The 23165-nt window shown below is 58.5% G+C and overlaps 1 protein-coding gene across 12 annotated transcripts in view; it reads left to right on the top strand.

Annotated features, from left to right (window-relative positions):
* ACTN4 (actinin alpha 4) overlaps nucleotides 1-23165 on the top strand; it is a 71792-nt gene that overhangs the window by 37831 nt on the left and 10796 nt on the right. For 8 of the 12 annotated variants that reach the window (XR_010837623.1, XM_059044996.2, XM_067018225.1 and 5 more), the window contains 10 exons: nucleotides 6097-6211; nucleotides 6366-6485; nucleotides 9541-9627; nucleotides 10588-10675; nucleotides 12588-12666; nucleotides 13881-13962; nucleotides 15796-15881; nucleotides 19136-19228; nucleotides 20659-20889; nucleotides 21486-21633. Coding sequence is in view for 11 of the 12 variants with exons in the window: in XM_059044996.2 (XP_058900979.1) it covers nucleotides 6097-6211; nucleotides 6366-6485; nucleotides 9541-9627; nucleotides 10588-10675; nucleotides 12588-12666; nucleotides 13881-13962; nucleotides 15796-15881; nucleotides 19136-19228; nucleotides 20659-20889; nucleotides 21486-21633 (1129 nt within the window). In the remaining variant the exon portion in view is untranslated. Of the gene's footprint in view, nucleotides 1-6096; nucleotides 6212-6365; nucleotides 6486-9540; nucleotides 9628-10587; nucleotides 10676-12587; nucleotides 12667-13880; nucleotides 13963-14723; nucleotides 14810-15795; nucleotides 15882-19135; nucleotides 19229-20658; nucleotides 20890-21485; nucleotides 21634-23165 lie in introns of all 12 variants that reach the window. The other 4 variants (XM_059044993.2, XM_059044994.2, XM_067018224.1 and 1 more) reach the window with 1 other exon arrangement.

The raw sequence follows: 23165 nt of genomic DNA, 5'->3' as shown, positions 1-23165 counted from the left end.
GATCCTTCCTGCTTTGCCCTTGGCATCACTCTGCCTGCTGGAGTACCACTGGGCTGCCCCATGTCTTTCGAATGTTTGCTTCTTGGTGACTGCCCCAGAGTCAAGAGGGTTTACCTCTTTGGGTTGGGGGAGGGAGTCATCGATGAATAGCTCATTAAAGCCCACTGCTGCCACATTCCTGGCCGTTTAGTTCACCTCCCAAACAATATCCATCATTCATTCACACAGCCACCCCACATCCTGGCAACTGGGAGGGGTCCCTGTGACGCAGGAAGGACTTTATGACCAGCTATGCTTAGGCCTTCTCCCCCTCCCCCAACACACAGTGACAAAGCAGAAACAGCTGGGGTTTGGGGTGTCCTCTGAGGCTTGCCTTCCCCAGTGCATGGGCCTCGGGCCTCGGGCCTCGGCACAGGGAGTGGTGACTGGATCCCAAACAAACCAACAAGCTCGTCCTCTCTTCTTCCACCCCGCCTCCCCGCTACACCCTGTGCTATTTTAACAACCAGAGAAGAATGCCAGTGTGCAGAGGCAAGTTTTGAAGGCTGTTCTCTGTGGTTTTTTTTCACGTGTGTTCTCAAAGGCAGATGAGTCCACATCCTTCCTTCCTAGATAGGTCAAGGGCTGGGTGCAAGCTCCCTTCACAGGATGGCAGGGCCAGGCCTGGAGTAGCACGGCCAGCATTGACCCTCCCACACTGGGCTCAGGCCACACTTTAAGAAGCAGGCAGGCTTTTAGGGAAACAGCCCTGCCTGCCTCGCTTTGTGAGCTCAGCTCCAGTTTGGGGCCTGAGGCTGGGCGGGGCCCTTCTTGACTCGGTTCTGCGGGCTCTGCTTTGCCAGGCCGGTAGGTAGCATTCCCCTCAGAGGAGTGAGTGGCCGCCCCATATTTGTGTTAATAGCTGTGACCTTGGGCAAGTCACAACTTTTCCCTGCCTCAGTTTCCTCATCTGTAAAATAGAGATGATAATACCTCACATGACCATGGGGTTGGAGGTTTTAAAGACTTGCTATGTGTAAATGGTAAGAACTAGCAATTAGCAGTTTCTGGCCACCCCACCCCCGCCGCCAGCAGAATGTAAATTCTGTGTCTGTTTTGCTTCCTCCCATGCCCAGTGCCTAATCGGGCATCCAAGTCAGGATTTGTCAGCCTGGTGATTGCATCAAGTGCCTCTTAGGTGAGGTGCTGGGGACACGGCCACCGCTCAGAATCAGTACTGCTCCTGGAAAATGACCTTAACAATAAAACCCAGACGAGCTTGAGATGCTTTTTGCCTTTCCCTTCTCCCACAGAGGGCCAGTAGCTCCGGACCCTCCCAAATGAAACCGAAACCTTGAGTTTGCCTTGCTTGGTTACAACTGTCAGCATTTCCAACACGGCTCCTGTGCCTTCCTCCTCCTGCCAAGTTTCTCGTAGAGGCTCTTTACCTTCTTTTTTTCCCTGGTCATCACACATTGACCCTTACCCCCTTTGGGTCAATCCCCACACAGCAGCAGCCCCATGAGGGTGGCCCTGCCAGCTCTCCCTCACTCCCTTCCTCTCTCCAGCCAGGCTCTGTTCTCGCTGCCACAGGGCCTTTGCACATGCTATTCCCATTATCTGGAAAGTCTCCCTTATTTTCATCTTACTCATTCTCCATAGGGAAACTTCCCCGTGTCCTTCCGGCCATTAGATCAGGAGCTGTTCCCTGGCATCCTGAACACTCTCTTCAGCTCCCTCTCTGAGGGTGGGAGGGAGGAGGACAAATGCAGGTTGATACCTCAGAGTGTGGCTGCTGGAGCCAGAGTACCTGGCTTTAAATCTAGCTCTGCAACTTTCCAGGTGCGTGACTACCTGCGGGCAAGTCACGTCACCTGTCAGACCCTCGGTTCCCTCATCTGTAAGATGGGCCAGAAATATCAACTACCTCACAAAGTAGCTTTGCGGATGAGAGATGTTAACATGTGACGAAGTGCCTAGAACAGTGCCCGACACGTAGTTAGCTTATAGAAGTATCTGCTGTGGTTGTTACTGTTACCACTTTTCCTGAAGGTGTCTCTTCTGTAGTTGAGTAGTTGCTTGGTTAATGAGATCGATCCTCTTCCTCCTCAGAGTGGGAGCTCCTTAGAGTGCAGCCTGGGTCTGCTTTTGCTCACTACTGTGGATTCAGCACCAGGCCCGGCCCTGGCTCGGCATGCAGCAAATCCTCCCTTGTCGTCGGAGTGGATATGTCCCACCCCACAGTGACCTGGGCATCGCGGAGCCAGTGGGGCCTGCCACGCTCGGCCAGTCGGGCTCTGTAGCTCGTGCTCTGACAGATCTGCATGGTGGAGGGGGTACAGTGGGCCCACGAGACGTCCATCTATAGCAGCCACCCTCCACACTACCCACCCCACACATCTCAGTCTAAACTGGGTAGGGAGAGGGAGTGAGTAAGCAGAATGTTATTTTTGTAACCAAGTAGAAGAAGCTATGAATTTTTCATGTCCCGTTGGAACTCCAGCTCCTACTCACCAGTCATGCTGCGTGGAGCAGTGGCTGCGCACGGTGGGCTCGTCCCGAGGAGGGCCCCGTGGCTCCTGCTCCCCTTGCCCCGAGCCCAGGACTGTGAGCCCCTGGTGTCAGTAGATGCTCCTCATCTTCCAGAAGGAGAAAACAGGGCCACGCAGGCTGTGGAGTGAGGATGGGAGGCATGTCGGCGGGGTTCCCATTGTGTGTCAGGTTCAGGACAGTATCCACAGGCTTTTCCTCACCACCGAGGCCAGGCCAGTGGATATTCTCCCCTCAGCACCTGCTCTGTATTCTGCTTAGGCCTCTGCCTGCTTCCAGCCAGGGAGACAGAAGTACAGGGCAGAGTTACCATTTATTTAAAAATAGTCCTTTCCCTGAGATTTGTATAGCACTGAATACTTAATCTGTGCCAGGCACGGTCATAAGTGATTTACTTGCATTGTTTTATTTAATCCTCATTTAAGAGGGGAGATTATTGCCTCCATTTCACCAGCAAGGAACCTGAGGCTCATTGCTTGCCCGAGGTTACCCCGCCGGCAGGTGGCCTCAGTGGCCCAGGCAAGATTGGAATCCAGGTCTGTGTGAGCCCCAAGCCAGAGCTCTTGTTTCCCGCCCAGAGAAGATGAGCAAAGGTGCAGAGATGGGACGCGTGTTTGCAGGGTGGACGGTGCCGTGACCTTCTGAGGACAGACTGCCTGAACCCAATGAGGTGAGGTTCGTTCAGAGCCTCCACAGGTTGCAGTGAGAGGGTCTGCTGTATCTTGTTACCACTCCACACCATGGCCGTGGGGTAAGGGCCTCGGCAGAGAGACGGACTCTCATCCTTCCTGGGTATGGAGTGGGGAGCAGCCAGGGTGGCTGGGTTCGCATGTGTGCGCATGCTCAGTTCATCTGGCACTTGATGCCAAGCTCTGTGCCAGATGTTTTAAAGCATTCTCCCCACCGCCCCATTTAATCCTACAGCAAATACAGGAGGGAGATTCTGATAAGTCCGTCCTACAGAGAAGGAAGCTGAGGTGGAAGTAGTCGAAGTCACTTGGTTGGAAACACAGAAGTAAGCCAAGGGGCTGGCATTCAAACCCTGAAGGGTTAGCCCAAGGCGTAACACAGGCAGGCCGAGGCGGAGAGGGTTGCCATTCAGACACATGCCCAGCTCTGCCTGCAGCCCAGGCGCCTAGATCTCGGCCCAGCAGCACCGCAGCACCAGGGGTACTCGCCCTCTGGGAACTGCCCTCTTGCATCCTCGGCCACGGGATGTGATGGGCCACTTTGCTGCCCCACGGCATCTTTCAGGCACACGTGCCAGCAGAGGCCCAGCATCCCCTGCTACTTCCTGCCCCAGCCCGGCCTGCTGCTGGCCCTCTGCTTTACAGGGTGGCTGAGTTCCCCACTCGCCACCCAGGCTGCTGTGCTTTGGGCATTCTAAATGCATGTGCAATGTGAGACTTAATTCCTACTCCCTGGGAGCATGTACACATGCATGTAACATCCAATAAGACCCAAAATGACTGGAGAATGCTGTCAGAGAAATGCCAAGGTTGAGCGTGGTGGCGGGGGCAGGCAGGGGACGGAGAAGGCACTCAGTGGAAGCGGCGGGCCAGGTGTCAAGAGAGGAGGAGATCCTGGGAAGCACGGGCTGTGCGGAGAGCTGCCGCTTATGAGCACCTGCCATGTGCTCTACAGGCATTGCCGCTTCGAACCCTCACACTGACCGTGACCCAGGTGGTGTCTTCATCGCCAGGTTGCAGATGAAGAAGCTGACAATAGGCAGGTTGGGTAACCTGCCCACATGAGTGGTGTAGCCCTGGTCTGTCTGAATTGAGAGCTGCAGAGGGGAAGGAGCGTGGGAAGCGAGGTGGGGAAGGCGGATGCCTTGCTGAGAACCTGCTCCTGGCCAGAGCTCAACGTAGCTCATGCTTGTGGGGAGGCAGAAGCAGAGAGAACGGTGCTGTGACAGATCTGCACGAGGAGGGGGCATCCGAGTCAGAATCGGGGTGGAGCAAGCAAGTCAGTGGGGGCGTCCGGAGGAGCCACGCTTGGGACTCATTTTGTGGGATGGGTGGGTGCGGGCTGAGGCGAGGCGGAAGTGGGGCAAAGGTGCCCGTCGCTGAGGAGACAGCCTCATGTGGGTGTCTGTCTCTGAGGTGGAAGAACTCTTCTTGGTGTTGGCGGGAGGCGGGCGGGGTGCCCTGCCAGTTCGCAGCTTCGGGTTTGGAAGGAAACCTTGTGCCTGTGGTGCAGCGTGTTAATCAGGTGACTTTTTTGTCGGGGGGGGGGGGCCTTGTGTTGAGTCTCTGAATGAGCAGAGCTGGTGACAGTTGTCAAAACACATGGTCCTTGGCCAGAGGCTCCTTGGAAGCCCCTCAGCCCCACGTGGCCTCTGCCGGCACCCGGGTGCACGTGGGCTCTTGCGCGTTCCTGGCTGTCGGCCCACCTCCATGCTGGGCCCTGCAGATTGACGAGGGCAGAGCGGGGGACTCCCGTGAGAAACAGGCGTGGGTTTTTTCCCAGATCTTGCTGCGGGGGCCTGTCTCCCCCGAAGGCATCTGGGCATGTGCACCTTAACTGATGTGACGTGCATCCCTGGCGCTGAAGTCTGATAACGTGCCCCAGCCAGCAGGGGGCTGAGTGCTGGTTACTACTCGGGCATTCTGTGCTCTGGTTTGGGATTTGGGCTTCTTGTCGACAGGCCTCTCCACCTGAAAAGGCCCCTTCGCCTTCCAGCACCCACGTGCCCTGTGGTCCTCCGGCAATTCCTCCTCAGATGTGGTTGCCTAACCCTGGTGGGGGTGGGTGCCTGCCTCCCACCTACCTTCCAGCCCCCTCTGAGATACACTGGATCTTAAGATGTGGAAAGGTGGGGCGTGGGATGTTCTCCAGGGAATAGAGGGTGTCTGGCCTCTAGGGAAACAGCTTATGTAGGGGTGCCGCAGGACTCGGAGGATCTGTGCGCCCGGCCTTTGGGGGAGGTGTTGCCGCTGGGCTACTGGCAGTTCGAAGAGAGACTGACTTGAGCAAACCTTGAATTTACAGGAGGCTTGTTTTCCAGGTGCTTTCCTGTCGCAAGTCATCTCTGTGCCAGTGATGGGGAAATTGCTGCCCCTACCTGAGGGGAGGGGCAGGTGGACGGGAGCCAGGGCCATGGGGACCTGTGGTCTGCTCTGCCCGCCCGGGGGGATGGAGGGCTGGTGTGTCTGTCCAGAAGAACGTGTCCGCGGGAGCTGGACCCCTGCTTCTCGTTTCCAGGCTCAGGGCCCGGCTCCGTCAGCACCTTTGCCCGATGCGTGCAGTGGGCCCACTCGGGGGGTGGTGGCGCCAGCACTTGCTCTGAGGCTGGCCGACGTGGCTTCCAGCCCGCCCTCTGCCACTCGTCACCCGGCTGACCAGGTGGTAGTCTGGTAACTGCCCTGAGCCTCAGTGTCCTCAGATCCACCTGCCTGGGTCGCTGTAAAGACCGGAAACAGTGTCATTGCTGATACAGGGTGGGGCCCAGGACCCGTGGCAGCCGTGCTGACGCGGGGTCAGGGCCTGTGACCCGGCCGTTTTGCTGGAGAGCCCTGACGGCCACGCTGACCCTCCAACCCACGTTCTTCTCTGCTTCCCCAGACCTTCACAGCCTGGTGCAACTCCCACCTGAGGAAGGCCGGCACGCAGATCGAGAATATCGACGAGGACTTCCGAGACGGGCTCAAGCTCATGCTCCTCCTGGAGGTCATTTCAGGTGAGGCCCCTTGTGCGGTGCCCACGGGATGCTGCCCAGGGAAGAGCGAGGCCTTTACCAGCTGCAGCAGCACCGCGCCGGCATGGGCCTGTTCTGGGGAGCAGCGGGGACCCTGAAGCTCCTCTCCTTCTCTTTCTCGGTGTTCGGCCCTCAGGGGAGCGGTTACCTAAGCCAGAGCGGGGCAAGATGAGAGTGCACAAAATCAACAATGTGAACAAGGCACTGGACTTCATCGCCAGCAAAGGAGTCAAGCTGGTCTCCATCGGGGCAGAAGGTGAGCTCGGATGGGGCCCGACCTCTGCCTTGCGAACAGAAGTTGTATTGGTGGCAGAGAGAGCCCTTGGGGGTGCCTAAAGCCCAGATACACTGAGCAGCGACCACAGTGACTGCCCTTGATGTGATGCGGGGCCCACAGACCTCCCTCCTTCCCCCAAAGGATAATCCAGCCCAAGACCAGGAAATCCAGCTCACCCAGTCACAAGGGGCACAGGGGGAGGAATGGCTTTGACTTAGACCCCGGACACCCTCACTGTCCCTCCTGGTGCTGGGCCTGAGGGACACAGACCGACACGTGACACGGCATCTCTCTGAGCCGGCACCACCTTCATCCTTAGGCCCGGTCTGGTGTCTGCAGACAGGAGGGCTCAGTAGGGGAGGGCGCTTGAGGCCTGGTGTCAGGTCTCTGGGGCAGGGTGCATAAGTGCAAAGGTCAGTGAACAGACTTTGCTGGCTGCACAGCTTGGGCGGGTGGGGCCTCGTGACAGGATACCCAGGATCCTCTGGGCCCCATGCTGCACCTGGAACTGTGATCCTTGTGTCGGAGCCCTCCCTCCAGTGCAGGCTCTTGTCTCACAGGCGCCTTTGGAGACCAGGCGAGGCCCGACAGAGCCCCGAAGCTCCCCATCAGCCTGGGCTCCCAGTTCTGGTCACTAGTCAGAGCAGGGTTTCCTACCCCCCGTTTCCATGTTGTCCCAGCTCTTAGAAAAACAAAGAAAACTAATTGCCGCTAATGACAGGGCTCCGAGAATTTGGCCAAGAATCCAGGCCAGAATGCACATCCCGCATTCCAAGGCTCTGCCCCAACCCAGGACCTCTCCAGGGAGGGCTGCCGAGCCTCGCATGCCACGGATGAGGTGGTTGGTGTTTGCCTTAAAAAAAAAAAATCAAAACCCTGAACTCAGTCAGACCCTGAGATTTTCTGTTCTTGCATGGATCTTTCCTCCTGGCTCCCCTCCAGCCTTCTGTGTCTCACAGCTGCATTTATTTTGCTCAAATGCTAGCCTGTAAACACAGAAGGGGTTAGAGGAGAGACCCATGGCAGTCATCAGTTTTCATCTGGAGAAAAACTCAATCTAAAAATGTGTTCCGTTCATGCCCAAGCTGCTTCACTCCCAATCCCCGTGGCCATCAGGCCTCTGGAGGGCAGCCGACGGGAGCCGTTCTGAGGGCTCTGGGATACCTGAGCGCCCCAGTCCCCACCTGCCCCCAGCTCCCTGTCCCTCCACACCATCTAGGCAGTTGCAGGAACGTGGCTTCCTCGTGGGGGTTGTGAGAGGGCTCGGGAGTCGGAGGCACAGCTGCAGGTCCAAGAAGCAGCTGGTGGATGGGTCACGAGAGCGGCCGTCTTCCTCCCCTCACAGGGACTCTCTGAGTCCTCCATGACCAGCTTGCTCATGGCACTGGCTGGGTATGGGCGCTGCGGCCTCCTCTCCAGCTTGTGTCTGTCCCTGGCTTTGGGGTGCCTGGCCCTCGGGAGGAAGGCAGCATAGATTTCCTGAATGAATCACCACCCTCATCCCACTCTGGGAAGGCTCGGCCTCGTTTCCAGCCGTGGGGTTCTTAGCCCTGGGAGAGGGCTGGACAGACAACGTGTCCTTCCCCTGCTTCCAGGCGGCCAGTTACGCATATCTCCTCTCCTGAAACCCTCAAGCCGAGAGCTGCCCTCGGCCGTCAGCCCATGGCTTCGCTGTGGGGAGCCTCTCCAGTGGCTAAAAGAGCACCCACCCTTTCCTAGCGAGCATGTCCTCGGGGAAGGCTGGGCCCCATCCTCTGGGAGACCATCGTGTCTCCTTCCCAGATCAAGCCCACCTAGAGTTTTCTGTTCTCGAGGCCGGTGAGCAAGCTCTCTTGAAGTGTCCCCTCCGTTCTCCGCACCCTCTCTCCCACATCCGGTGTGTGAGAGGCGTGGGGGTGGCAGGCCTGAGAGGACCGCCAAAGGCACATCGGGCCCATGGGCCCCAGGAAGAGGGCTCTTGCATGCACCTCCCTCACCTGGCTGCAGACACACGGTGCCTGAGCGTTGCAGAAGTGGTTTTTCTCTTAAGTTGCTGAAGCTGAAGAACATGTGGTCCACACCCTTCTCTTTCACTCCCAGAAGTTTGTGGGGGTGGCAGGTTTTCGGTTAGTTAAGAAAGCACGCACTTACCAACTGGACCTTGTGCTACCCTCTCTCCCCTTCCTGCAGCACCGTGTCTTTCTCAAGGGCCGTGTCCACGTGCTGGGGGTGCAGAGGTGATCACGAAGGCAGACAGTGAACAAGTAGACAAACCAGCACATATCAGTGTGTGAGGGGAAGAGCAGGGTGCTGGGGAGAGAGGCACTGGGACGGTCAGGGAAGCCATTCTGGGGCGTTGACATATAAGCGCCTTACAGGCTGGGAAGGACCAGCCATCTGAGGAAAGGGTCGAGGCGTGAGCTTTGTGGCGGGCCAGAAGGTGTGAGATCCTTAAAGCAAGAGAGAGCTGGCTTGTTGAGAGGATGGAGCTGGAGAATGCTGGGGAGGGAGGCGGGAGTCACGCAGGGCAGGCCTTGTGTAAGGCAGACTCCAGAATACAAAGCAGGCGACCGACACACATCCAGTGCACCTGTTCCAGTGACTACCCTGCCTGCTGCGTGGGGCGGATCGAAGTGGGGATGGACGAAGGTGGCGGCAGTGGGGTTGGAAGGAAGTGGGCGGGCTCTCGAGAGACACGCCCATAAGGTGTGATGGGGCCTGGAAACGGAGGCCCAGCACCTGGGGCGAGGCTCAGCGGGGAGCAGTCCATTGAGCTGGGTCAAGAGAATGAGCTGCCCAGAGAGGAAGAGGCCCACGTGGCCTAGAATGCACGGGGATGGAAGCCCGAAGGTGCCAAGCAGCAGAAGGCTTTAGGGACAGCACTTCCCGGAGTGTTCAGGGGGCATCTCCCCCCAGTGAGCGTGGTGGAGGGCAGGCCTAGGCAGCTCTGTCAGATGGCTGGAGTCGATCTCCAGACAGGGCCGGGGGCCTCCTGGGGAGTCCCACTCTGGTTTTAACAACGCTTTTGCCCTCTGCCCCCTTCACCTGTGTGCAGAGATTGTGGACGGCAATGCAAAGATGACCCTGGGAATGATCTGGACCATCATCCTCAGGTTCGCCATCCAGGACATCTCTGTGGAAGGTGAGAGCCAAGGACCTGCTCACGGGCAAAGAACAGCCTTTCCTCCCCACCCGGGTTCCACCAAGTTGGGGGGACTTAGTCAGGATTTCGGGCCTTTTGTCTTCATGCTTTGAGGCTCTTTCCTGTGTCCAGACATCACTCCCATGCCCTGTGTGGGGGTGGTTAGTAGAGGTGCTGGCCCAGGCTGCAGGTGAAGGGTCCCCCCTGCAGCCGCCCAGCTCAGTGGACCCTCATTACCACCCTTGTCAAGTGGGCATGATTGGCCCCTTTTTACAGTCAAGCAGCAAACTAGTGATAGAGTCAGGCCTGGCCTCGTTCTCCTGGGCGTAAGCACCTATGTTTCCACTCAGCCTCCCACCCTCGGACCTTGGCCTCCATGGACCTGGGGTTGGTTCAGGCCATCAGAGAATGAGAAAGGCCCCAGGGCCAGCGTGCAGAGGGGGCTCCTGGTGACAGGCCACAGCAGTGACCAGGCAGATGTGCTCCCCGCCCTTGTAGCGCTCCCAGTGTGTTGAGGACAGTCAGAGCTGTCCACGGGGAACGGAGGGACCTCCTGGGGCCCTCCCTCCCCGCTTCCTCGAAGCCGCGGCCAGATCTGGAGACGCTGAGTGGGCAGGCCCAGCGCGCATGCCCCTTGTTCAGAAGAGGCCAAGGCCCGCATCAGGGGCTTGTTTGGCAGTGTGTCCTGCCAGCTAAAGGCACAGGCTTTGGGGTCAGAAACATGGCGCAGGTTCAGGCCCTTACACTGGCCCGTCACTGTCACTTCTGGGGTGACCCAGGCAAGTGACTGCTCTCAGGGCCCACCCGCGTCTGGAAGAGGCACTGCTGCTGCTCCGTCCCAGGGCCCCTCCCCCAGGTTCTGTCTGACCCTTATGCCTGAGCTGAAAGTACAATCCACCAGGACTGGGTTCTGAGCGTTTAGTTTTGGGCCAGTGCTCACCATCCTCATGTGTTTTGCAGAGACCTCTGCCAAGGAAGGGCTCCTTCTCTGGTGCCAGAGGAAGACGGCCCCGTACAAGAACGTCAACGTGCAGAACTTCCACATCAGGTGAGCGCCAGCCAAGGCACCCCGGCCCACATCATTCCCACTCTGCTTCCCGGGACCTGAGATGCTGTCCTCCCACCCTCTCTCTTTTCCTGTGGTGTTGTCATGGTCTGTGAGGTGCCAGCTCTCAGGAGCCCCTCCCCCTGCCACTGGCCCCTGTGAGCCCCTGGGAAGGTCCCTGCGTCCCCTGGGGGAGGCAGCAGTCACCTCGCTGTCCCAGGCTAAAGGCATTAAGGCCTGGCACTCTGGCAGGCCCTCTAGAATCTTCTTTTTCCCCAAGCAAGGTAACTCAGAAGCAACAACAAAGCTCTTCCTTTGTTTTGACCTCTCAAGAGGGACCTGCCGTCCTTTATGGTTGCTACTGAATTTAGTGTTGGGGAAAATGTACTCTGTCCACTAGAGGAACAAGACTCGGCCTGCACGAGCCTGTTCTTCCTCGGTTGAGAGCGGGAAATGAGTGTGTCCGTGAGGTGAGTGTGGTCAGTGCCACACGAGATCTGGGAGTGTGGCATGGCCCGGGGGTTAGGAGTGCAGACTTTGGGGCTGGCCCCGAGGTCAGATCTGGCGTGACTCTGTGACCTCACCTCTCTGAGCCTCTGGTGTTCTCCTGGGGTGGATGGACCAGGGAGAGCGCACACGTAGGAATGAAGAACGGGGCTTCATGGGATCCACAGAGGTCCTGCTGTGTCCTCAGGCTCCCTGGGAGCCCTGGCACTGGACGTTGGGGACCATTGTGCTCTGCCATTAAGAGCATTTGGTCCCTCCCTTGAGCTCCTCTGTGTGTTTCCTTCCTTTTCCTGCCACCAGCTGGCTGGTCCTTTGTGCATTTCTTTTTCTTTTTTTGGCTGCGTTGGGTCTTAGTTACCACATGTGGGATCTTTCCTTGTGGAGCGTGGGCTCAGTAGCTGTGGCCTGTGGGCTCAGTTGCTCTGAGGCATGTGGGATCTTAGGTCCCCGACTAGGGATCAAACCCGCGTCCCCTGCATTGGAAGGAGGATTCTTAACCACTGTGCCACCAGGGAAGTCCCTGTGCATTTCTTACTCGTTTATTTATTCAATCACTAAATGTCTGTGGAGTGCCTACTCCATGCCAAGAGTGGGAATACAGCAGCACCAAAATAAAGTCCCCACCCTTGGAAGGTAACACCATAGCAGGGGGAGCAGTACTTCACAAAGGCGTGAAGAAACCAACAGCGTAATTTCAGGTAGTGAGAGGAGTCATAGAGAGACGACAAAGTAGGATATGGTGAGAGAAAGTAACCGGAAGAGTACCACAGTCGGGGGCAGGGGGGGCGGTCTTTCTAAGGAGGTGTCATTAACCTTGACCCATGAAAGAGCCAGTGTGACCAGTGTGGACTGTGACCAGCTGTCACTTTGCTCTGAACAGAGCCCCTCATGCCAAGCCACACGCCGGCACTTAGCCAGCCCACGGGTCAGGGCAGCCAAGGTACAGAGGGCCTGCAGTGGCCTGCCCAGCTCAGTGGGGCCTCGCAGAGACAGCGCTCAGCAGGTCACAGCTACCCTGGTAACGAGCAGTCAGAGCACTTGTCACTTGTCAGGTATCGGCCAAAGCCTCACATATTTACTCATTTCATCCTCACAACAGCCCAGTGAAGTGTAGGTACTGTATTATCCCCATTTTACAGATGTGGCAACTGAGGTAGCAGGAGATTATGGGACTTGCCCAAGGTCACACTGACAGCGAGTGGAAGGGCTGGTGTTTCCCCCAGATGGTCTGGCTCCAGCAGCCAGGTTCACGGCCAGCCGGCCACGCCGTCTGCCTGCAGTGCCAGGCACACACTCTAAACCACCTCACTGAGTGGGAGTTAATCATTCCTGTGGGTGCCCACAGCCTGCGGCCCTCCCATGACGGTGGGGGGCTCCCCACTCATAACCTTGGCCTTTCCATCCCCAGCTGGAAGGACGGTCTTGCCTTCAATGCCCTGATCCACCGGCACAGACCAGAGCTGATTGAGTATGACAAGCTGAGAAAGGTATGCGTCTCCTGCTCCCCTCAGGGGCCCGTAGACACCCTGAGTCTGACCCTGACGCCGGGCCACCGCCCCCAAGCCCATCCGTTGCTGGCGTCCAGAGCTGGACTCTGTGCTCAGATGGGCAGGCTGGGAGGGCCTCGTGCCAGCTATCAGCAGACCCCAGGCTCGGTGGCTGACTCTCGCCTCCTTTGCTCCCCTTGGGGACTGCCCTTCTCCCTCCTTGGGCGTCGCAGCTACCTGGGGTTATGGTAGGGCCTGGCTGGCCGGCCATGCCTTATAGCTGCCCTTCCTTAACCCTCTAGATTCTGGAAGCATTTGGGGAGGGGTAAAGAATTCTAAACCATCACCGCCGGCAGCCCTGTCCCGTGCGGGGTCCTGTTCTATTTCACCTGTACAGAGCGTGTAAGACCCAGGCTCTGCCCTCTAGGAGCTGCCAGGCTCGCAAAGACAGGAGGACAGGAAGACAGGAGGACAGTTGCATCCAGAGCAAACCAGCCGCACAGGGCCCAGTGCATGTGCTCAGGCTGCGTGGGGATGGAGAGGGGATGGGGCCGGACAGATGCTCCACAGGAAGGAAGGCACACCTGAGCTGGCCCGGCGGGGGGCAGGGCCTCTGGGGAGGAGGCAGCCAAGGGCCAGAGAGCGGGCATCCCAGGTGGGGGAGGCACAGGCAGGCCTGCACTTAGCCCGTTCAAGCCGCAGTGAGTAATCGTATTGGGCTCTAGCTGGAAAGGCTAGGTGAAGGCGCGTGAGGGAGGGTCAGGGTGAAGTGCTTTTCATCGTGTCAGCAGAGGGCCAGTTAGAGTAGGGAGGTTAGAACGTGGATGCTCTCCATTCCCCCCCTGCCCCACCACCCACGCCCAGTGCTCTCTCAGGTCTGGACCACAGTGTCTGGGTTTCAGGGCAGGGGTCTTAATCTGGGGTCTGGGGATGGATGGAAATTCTAAGAAAAGAGCACGCCTGCGTTGTCTCTGGAGAAAGGGTCCACGGTGTGCCCCGCAGAGATTTCCAGAGGCATTCCTTTGGGTAGGAATTGACTCTACCCGGGTGTGCCCCCTCCCCCCACCGCTCCCTGCAGCAGCACAGGTGGCTGAGAACTGCCTGAAGGATCCTCCCCAGTCCTGGCCCTTCCCAGGGTCCCTCCCTTGCGGACCGGCCCTTGTTCCTTCTGCTTGTGCTCCTGCCCCTGACCAAGTTTCTCCTCCCTCCCCCAGGACGACCCCGTCACCAACCTGAACAATGCCTTTGAAGTGGCTGAGAAATACCTAGACATCCCCAAGATGCTGGATGCAGAGGGTAAGTGCATCCCTTCTGTTCAGTCAGCACCCTGTTTTGTGGGCATGTCTCGCAGTGACCTCAGGGAGCTGGCGGAGCCAGCCAGAACGCCTGAATGAATCAGCGTGAAGTGGGGACAGTGGTGTCACCCAGGGAGCCAGAGCAGGAGCAGCCGGGGACGGAGGTGGTGGGAAGAGGTCCTGGAAGAGGGTCAGCTCGCAGGGGCTGCCTCTTGGGCTGGGCCCCGGCGCCCTCTGCCAAAGCCCGTCCTGACTGATCCCACCCATCCCTCCGGAGGGCCGAGGGAGGTCGCCAGGAGGGTTGACTCCTGCAAACAAGCAAGGCCTCTGCCTTCCTTGCCTGCTGCACGCAGCCTCCGAGTCTGGAGCCCGGAGCCCACCGCAGTGGAGTGTTTTTTCCTTTTCCGGCTTTGCTCCTTTTCCCAGCCATGTACCACCCCCAGCCAGGACCCATGCCTCTGGCCTCTGGTGGCCTTTGGGGTTGACCGTCTAGCAGCCCCTTGAGGCCATTTTCAGAGAGAGGAAGTGGCCTCATTTTAATCCATTTCCCACAAGCTTGGCCTTTCCAGTGACCATGGGGGATGGAGGGGCCAAGGGTGTGGCCAAGCCAAGCCCACTGGAGTCACCAAGGGCCGTGGAATCAGCTCTGAGGGTCCTTCTCCCAGGATGGCTGTGGCCTTGGGAGCCTATGGATCCAGTGGGTGACCGCCCCCGCCCCACCCACCCCTGCTTGGGCGGTTTAACCCTGTTGTTCACTTGCAGACATCGTGAACACGGCCCGGCCCGACGAGAAGGCCATAATGACCTATGTGTCCAGCTTCTACCATGCCTTTTCAGGAGCGCAGAAGGTACCGGGCAGGGCCAGGCAGGCCCACCTCGCTGCCACTGCCCAATGCCACTGCTACCTCTCGCCTCCCGTGCTCACCTCATTTCTCTTGCAGACGGCAGCGGCCTCTCTCCGACTGGAAGCCACCCCCCGACTCCTTGGCACCTCTGCCCACTTAGTCTTTGCCCACACTGTCTATCGAGGCCCTGACCTGTGCCAGGCTCTGTTCCAGGCACTGAAGATACAGTCAGTGACTGAGTCAGGCACGGTCCCTGCTCTCATGGAGCTTACATTCTATTGGGCAAGGCAGACAACAGGCATGTCCACAGATAGAGTAATTTCATGTGATAAGTGCAGTCGAGAGCATGGGACAGGATGGTGGGATGGGGAAGCATGGGGGCTGCTTCGCTGGGGCTTTCAGGGGAGGCAAGATGAGCAGGAGCTGCCCGGTGAAGATCTGCAGGAAAAGTGTTCCAGGTAGACGGGGGGGAGCAAGTGCAAAGGCCCTGAGGTGTAAATAAACGTGGCTTATTCAAGGAATGGCTGGAGAGGAGTAGGAGAGGGGAGGAAAATGTGGTCAGAGAATGTGACAGGGCCAGGCCATGTAGTACCATTGTAGTCTGGGATCTGGAATTTGGGTTTTATTCTGGGGTCTCAGGAGACCATTAGGGGTTTATGCTAAGGTGGTAGGTGGTCACACCAGACATGATCTTACTTATGTTTCCAGGGAGATCAAATAACACCTGATCCTTCCAGCCCCAAACAAGGCTTCCTGGCTAGTGTTTCACAAACTCAGGCCTGGTTCAAAAAGGAATCCATCTTATTCGGACCCTCCCCCTTCTCCTCTACAAAACCTTGGCAAGACATGCCCACCCAGGCCAGAGCCAGGGTCTGGCTTCCAGTCCAGAGCAAGCGCTATTCCTCCCGCATGAGCCTCGGGCCTCGGCCGGCCTTCCTGCATCTTTCACTCTCTCCTGCCTCTCTCTCTCTTTCTCTCTCTCTGCGCAGATATTGTAGGCACTCTGAGGCCAGATGAGAAAGCCATCATGACTTACGTGTCCTGCTTCTACCACGCTTTCTCGGGGGCTCAAAAGGTGAGCTGGGGCGGGAGCACCCTCACTGCTGTGGCTGGAGACCCGCCCTCGCCACCCCTCCACCCCCATGTCCCACTGCCCAGGCTGCGGCCTGAGGACCGACCCAGTCTGGCAGGTTCTTGTGACTGTGGGCCTCCATTGCCACCACCGAGCCGGTGCAGGCCCCAGTGTCGAGACGCCACAGGTAGTCTCTCTGTGAATATAGACCACTCTGAGATGGGTGGTGGCATCCCTGTTTCTCAGACAAGGCAGTTGAATCCCAGCGTCACCTTAGATGGCAGAGCGCAGCTTGGGCCTGTGCTCCTCTGCTCGGCCGCCCCGCCCGTTCCGTGATCCGTGCCGGCCACCTGCCTGCTGCACTGGCTGTGCCTTCGCCCGGAGCATTGGCTTTCCTGCCCCTCTCTGCAGCTCCATCCCCTCCCAAAGGCCCCAGGAAAGGCTCTGAGCCTGCTCCTACTGACCCAGGTCGCCAGGCCACTGTCCCCAGCAGCCCCGCGGACACAGGTAGGGCCGTCAGAAGTGTCTGCTCCCAGTCGCGGCCCTCCCCGAGCCTGGCTGACCTCACGTGTCCCCCGCTGCGCCTGTCAGGAGCCCTCTGCTTCCACAGGACGGTGCCCAGCTGCCCCCACGTGGAGGCCTGGCCGGCTCTATCCCCTCCACTTGCCTCCTGGGTGTCTGGTCTTGGCCAGCGGTGTATTCCCAGCAGCTTGATTTTTTTTTTTAAACATCTTTATTGGAGTATAATTGCTTTACAATGGTGCCAGCAGCTTAATTTTGTGTCACAGTTGGCAGTTGGGCAGGGAGAAGAACAAGAAGAAATGAGCTCTCATTTATTGAGCACTTACTATATGCTAGGGACTCCTCCGAGGACTCCATGTGCACAGGTTCTAAGAGTCCTGGGCACACCCCCGGGAGGGGTGGGTGCCGTTATCCCCATTTACAAGAGGAGGACACTGAAGTCACGGGGTGGGGACTTTGCTGCCTCCTTCAGAGCCTCAAGGCCAGTGGGGGCCTTGCCACGGGCCGTCTGCTTGGGCTGCCTCTCAGCAGTGTGACCTCGAATAAGTCCCTTCACCTCCGTTCTGCCATGTGGAAAACGTGGAGCAGGCTAGTGCCCGTCTCGGGGCTGTCCCGAGGATGACGTGAGCTCATGCGGGTGAAGGGCTCAGGACGGTGCCTGGCCCCTTAAGCACCCCGCCCGTGGCCCGGCAGTCAGAGCGGCCCGCTTCTGCCCGCCGTGCCACCTCCCCGGCAGGTGGTCAGAGCTCGTGTTTGGAGTGTTCTGGTGGGGGGGCACAGGCAGGGAGAGTGGAGGGGACCCCTCACCTAGCGGGAAGGCAGGGTGGGGGTGGGCGGTGATAGGAGATTCCTCGCCACAAACCCCAACTAACAGCATGTTTGTGTTGGCCTCACCCCTCCGCGGGCCCCAAGCCAGCCTCGCTGCCCACCACACTGCCCTCGAGGGAGTGTCTTCTCTCTGCACAAACTGCCCCCTCGTGCTTAGAGCTGAGCTCTGGTGTTGGGGGACCGGAGGCCTTGAGGCATCTGTGGGAGGGGATACTGGCAGGAAAGCCCAGGTCAGAGCATTTGGGAGTCTTTGAGGCAGCTGGGCCCCTCTCGTGAGGGAGGAAATAAAGACCAGCCTATTGGGAGCTGCCCGTCACCAAGGGACGTGCAGGGGCCAGGCCTCTCCAGCTATGAGCCCAGCTTCCTCCGGCCGGTGTTTACTTCCCAGGACATCCTTGTAATGCTTTTATTATTGTGGCTGTCTTTTCCCCAGGGGCTCAATCCAGTCTCTTAAAAGAGTGCTCTCCAGGTTTTGTTTTGTTTCATGAACGCAAAGGCAACCCTAGCCCTAGCACCAAGTTTGCCCGTTCTCTCCTGATAGTTTATTTCTAGTCACTAAAGCGTTTGCTCCTTGTTCCTTTCCTCACTCATTCATCAACTCTTGAGTACCTCAGACACGCCAAGCCCTGAGCTGGGTGCCAGGAACTCAGCGGTGAACCAAAATACTTTTGACCGGCAGCCCGCACCTTCGCGGACCTGCACAGCATGGTGGAGCTGAGCTTGGGGTGCCAGTTGTCTGTCCAGATTTGGGGTCAGGGACTCACCTCCGCGACTCCCCCACAAGCTGCAATCTTGGCTCTGCTTCCTGCACTCACTAGGGGCTGGGTGTTCATTGGCCGAGGCCCTTGTGAACCTCACCTCTGAGGAGCGCTGCCTGTGGCCGTTGGCCTGTGTCCTGCAGCATGAAGCAGGGTGTGTGTGTATGTGTGTGTGTGTGTGTACACACCACCCTCAGCTGGTCCCCCACTCACCTCCCCGCCTGTCCCAGAAGCAGTGTGTGGAAGGGGGAGGCTGGGCGTCAGTGCCTGCAGCTAGCCGGGTCTGGAGCCATCCCCAAGCCTCTCTGTTTTCCTTCCCCACCACTCTGTAGACCCTCCTCACTATTTCTGTTCCTGTTCTGTTGCCGTTTCAACTCTTCTTCTTGGACCCTTTCTGTGCTTCCTGAAAGGTACCTGGTCTCTGTGTGGCATCCCTCACCCTCCTTCTCCTGTCCTTGCATTTTCCCCCCAGCAGGACAAAGCAGGACATTGTCCTGTAGTTCTGGGCAGAGACTAGTCACTGCACCGCTCCCTACTCTCCGAAGCCCTGGCTCCCCTCCGCCCTGTGGATCGTGACTTCCGCCCTCTGAGCCGTCAGCAGCCTCCTCGAGGGGAGGATTAGGAAGGGGCCAGGCATGCTCTGCCTGCGCACTGACCACCAGACTTCCCTGGGGGGCGCCAGCACCCCTCCCCCTGCCTGCCACCACAGCTCTCTGGCGCTCGGCCTCCCCCGCGGTCTCCCTTCCCAGCCAAGGGGAGGGTCCTTAGCCTAGCGGAGGACCCTACCCAGCCTCACCCAGCCCTCCTCTTGGAGGGCCTGGGAGTCCATTTCCCCCACAGTGATTGGGCATACGGCTCCCTAGTCCCCTTCAGCACCTCCACAGTCCAAGTCGAGAGAGCCCACAGGCCCAGCTCCCCTGGCGGGGGCCTCAGCAGCAAGCTTTGGGGACCCCGGAAAGGCCTGTCGGGACACAGCCACTCAGGGCCCCATCTTGCTGAAGCTGTGCTTCCTCTCCTTCCCTCCTTGGGGACTTCTGTGTGGGCCATGGATGAGCCAGCTCTCAGGGGACGTGCCTGTCAGGAGGGAGGGTCAGCAGCCCCCAGGCAGCCCTGACTACTGTGTACTTTCCCCTCCCTCCCCTGCCACAGGCTGAGACTGCCGCCAACCGGATTTGCAAGGTGCTGGCTGTCAACCAGGAGAATGAACACCTGATGGAAGATTATGAGAGGCTGGCCAGCGACGTGAGTGTGTCACTCCCCCCTGCCCTGGTGGCTCCGCCAGAGCTGAAAGATTAGGTCACCTCTTGCTACTCTCTGCCAAAGGTCATGTGACATCTGCAGAGGGGAGAGCAGGGATGGCAGCGAGACTTTCTAGAAAAGGTCGTAAGGTTATATAGGCTGTGGAGTTTGACCAAGCCAGTATGTGACCTTTCGGGTCGATTTTACAAGACTAAGGGGTCAGACTGCTGTGTCACTATGCTGGCTGGCTCCTGGTTCTACAGAGATACTCAAGGACAGAGTTTTCTGAACACCCGGCTGCATTAGAATCAGCTGGGGAGCTTTTTAAAAATTCCTGTTCCCATGCCCCACCCGTGGAGAGACTGATTCCGTAGGATGGAGAGAGACCCGAGAGCTGATATGGTGACAGGACAGCAGTTTGATTTCCATATTAAAAAAATAAAAACATCTAAGCTCCCCAAGAGGAGTAGTTTGACTGCTCTTCTAGACCAGTGGTTCCCAGACTTTGAGATTTCACAGACCAGGAAAATTTGGGAAAGTATTTGCCAGCCAACCTAGAGTGTTGAACTTTTTATTTTGCCAAGTGAAGGATATTTTTAAAAGAAAAAGCTACCGTTTGTTACCACCATCATTTCTAACACCTAGGAAAGGTTAAAAGGTTATATCTTAGAATCCCAGCCCTTCCCAAGAGAGGGCAGTTGGCGTGATGCGCCAAGATGTCGCCACACACGGAGACTTTGTCCTTGGCTTTCTCATCCTGCCAGAGGTTGGCATTTGGGAACCCCTTCCCCGGGCCTGTCTGTGCTGGACAATAATCGATTTTCCTCTCCTAGGATTGTCCTAGCATGTCCGGTTTGTTTGCTTGTTTGTACCCTGGTCTCGCTCCATCAAAGACATGAGTGGCTCATACAGGTCACTTTCTTTTTCAGTTGTACTTTCTAATTTTCTATGTCCCAGGCCCCGCACGTGGCACTGACCACCCCAGTGTGAGCTAGGCATGCAGCCAGCCCTGCCCTTGAGGCGCTTACGGTCAGTGACCAGGACACAGTGAGGCTCTCAGCATGGAGCTCGGTGCAGATGGCGACAGCGGGCTCTCATGGGGGTGCAATGGGGGCGGCCATCCAGGAGGGGCATCTGAATTGAGGCTACCCTGCTTAGATGGGGGAAGGAAGGCCAAGAGCAAAGGCAGGAGCAGGAAGTAGCCAGAGAACAGCCTTGTGGTTCGTGGTTCAGAGGGGGCATGTGTTCCCAGAATTCCTGGTCGTGGGATTCCCATCGGGAATCATGGAGAAGTCAAGATGGGGAGCAGGGGTGATTCCCCAAGATGGGGCCCTCGGAGATCCAGGTCCCCTGTGCCCATGAGCCGAGGGCGGCCCTGTCTGTGCTCAGAGGGTCCCCTGCAAAGGCCACCACAGCTTCTTGTGCGCCCACAGCTCCTGGAGTGGATCCGGCGCACCATCCCCTGGCTGGAGGACCGCGTGCCCCAGAAGACCATCCAGGAGATGCAGCAGAAGCTGGAGGACTTCCGCGACTACCGGCGCGTCCATAAGCCACCCAAGGTGCAGGAGAAGTGCCAGCTGGAGATCAACTTCAACACGCTGCAGACCAAGCTGCGCCTCAGCAACCGGCCCGCCTTCATGCCCTCCGAGGGCAAGATGGTCTCGGTGAGTGCCGGAGGGCTGAGGGTGGGCCAGGGCCCAGGAGGTGTGCGGAGCTGCAGGTTCCCTGTGAGGGGCAGAGGGGCAGCTGCTCACCACCCACAGGCTTATTTCCCCAGCATGGGCTTTCTTAACGAGAATGCACAGCTTTCGGAGTGCAGAGTGTGGTGGGGCATGCCCTTGACACTTTACTGTGTTCCTTCTCCCCCCATCACTCCCCAGAGTTTTACACCCATCCCCAAACCACACCATAGTTTGTGTGGAATTGTTTGAATTTGGACCCTCATTTGGCCGTGACTCCAGGACCTCCAGTGCTTGAGGCCCCTTCTCAGGGGAGGGACAGTATTCACTGGACAGTCACCTTCTGACTCCCAGTGCCCCGTATGGCATTCGTTCATTTTCACTCATTCATTTACTCCAAAAGTATTGACCGCACCTGCCGTGTGCTGGGTGCTGTCCAAGCAGGCAGATACAGCAAAGCTGGGGGGAGATGTGACCCCGGCCCATTTCCGCTGCCTTCCCGTCATCATCCTTCAGGGAGGCATTGCCCTGCTGGGTGCCCCAGCTCCCCGTGTTAGCCCTGCCCTCTCCTGCCCCCACAGGACATCAACAACGGCTGGCAGCACCTGGAGCAGGCCGAGAAGGGCTACGAGGAGTGGCTGCTGAATGAGATCCGCAGGTTGGAGCGGCTCGACCACCTGGCAGAGAAGTTCCGGCAGAAGGCCTCCATCCACGAGGCCTGGACCGACGGTATGACCCTCCCAGCTCCCTCCCTCCTTTCTTGTCTCTCGGAGACACACACGTGTACGCACACACGGACAGACAGACACACACACACACAGAGCCCCTCCTGCCTGCATGTCGTCTGTTTGTCAGGCCCCCTTTCCTGCTGCCTGGGAACATGCATGTCACAAATGCCGCTTTGGGGTCATCCAGCCCCAGGCAGCAAGGAACAGTTTGGGGCCAGGTCCACCCAATCTGCCCTGGCCTCAGAGATTACTTACAGGTGGACTCCTTCCTGGGTCACTGGACCCTGTGCCAGCTGCACAGGGACGTGGCCCCTGTCCCTGTCACTCTGCCACGTCTCCCCTGAGTATGGCGCCCCTCCGGGCCAGGGTGGGCATGGGGGTATGCCCTCCCCTCTCTGGCAGCCTGGGTTCACACAGCCTGCCTTCCGTGCCCTGCACCCTTTGAGACTGTGGACTTCACACTGAAGAGCCAGTGCTGGATGGTCTGTGATCCTGAGCGCTGTCCTTAGAATGGGCCAGGGATCCACCTCCTGGCCCTGCTGCCCGACTTGCACCTGCTGCTCACTGACCACCAGCCACGCACCCTTCGGCGTGGCCCGCCGTGGGAGCTCTTTCTCCCCTCTGCCCTGTCCCGGTGCCTCCCCCGAGGGCCCTCTCCCACAAGGGCAGCAGTGACTCTGGTTTCTCGGCAGCTCTGCAGCTGCCTGTTCCCTTGGCTCGGGATGTGGAATTCCGTCACGTCCCTGGCCCTCGGTCGGGACCCACACCACGGCTGAGATTCCGGATCCCAGGGGCCCAAAAGCTTTCAGGAAACGGCCAGCGCCTGGGAGAGCCGAGCGCCTTCCACTGGGCTCCCACCCTCCCACTACTGGCTGCCTCCTGCCCTCCCTGCCCTGGCCCTCCTGCCACCACTCTGCCCAGCTGGTCTCACACTTCCTTGCATTGCTCAGTGTGGTTTTTCATCCCTCCCACCCTCCCAGGTCCCTGCGAGATCCTCACTGAGCCCCTGGGGGCTCCTCTGGCCCCACCCACCCAGCTATTTGGCAGGCAGCCCCAACCCTGGTCAGTTGCTGAGACCCACCCAGAGGCACCCATACGGAGCCTGCCCCACCCTTGCCAGCATGCGGACACGCAGCTCTGCAGGATCCGCCGACCTGGGCCTGTGTCACCTGTGTCCGCAGCTGCAGCCCAGCTAATGCCCTCCTCACATTAGCTCAGGCCAGCTGCTCTCCAACGGCAGCTTCCAGATCCAGAGCAATACCCTGATCCCTCCTCTGCCAGGGAAGGAATGCAGAGGAGGGGAAGCCAGAAGGCAAGGCGAGGAAAAGGTAGCCTGGGCCAGGGATGCAGGCACCTCCCTCTGCCTCACAGAAATGGTGCCCCTGGGTTCTGCGCCCCCAAACCTGAGGGAGGGGATGTTGGCATTTAGTTTATTCGTTTGTTCTTCATTCATTCAACAAACACCTCTTGAACCTCTTCGCTATGCTCAGCAGTTTCCAGGTAGGTGAGGTCCCTGCCCAGGGAACTGCAGAA

This window comes from Kogia breviceps, chromosome 18, assembly GCF_026419965.1.
Source record: "Kogia breviceps isolate mKogBre1 chromosome 18, mKogBre1 haplotype 1, whole genome shotgun sequence".
NCBI classification, from domain to species: Eukaryota; Metazoa; Chordata; class Mammalia; order Artiodactyla; family Physeteridae; genus Kogia; species Kogia breviceps.
This window is presented reverse-complemented; position numbering and strand designations above follow the sequence as displayed.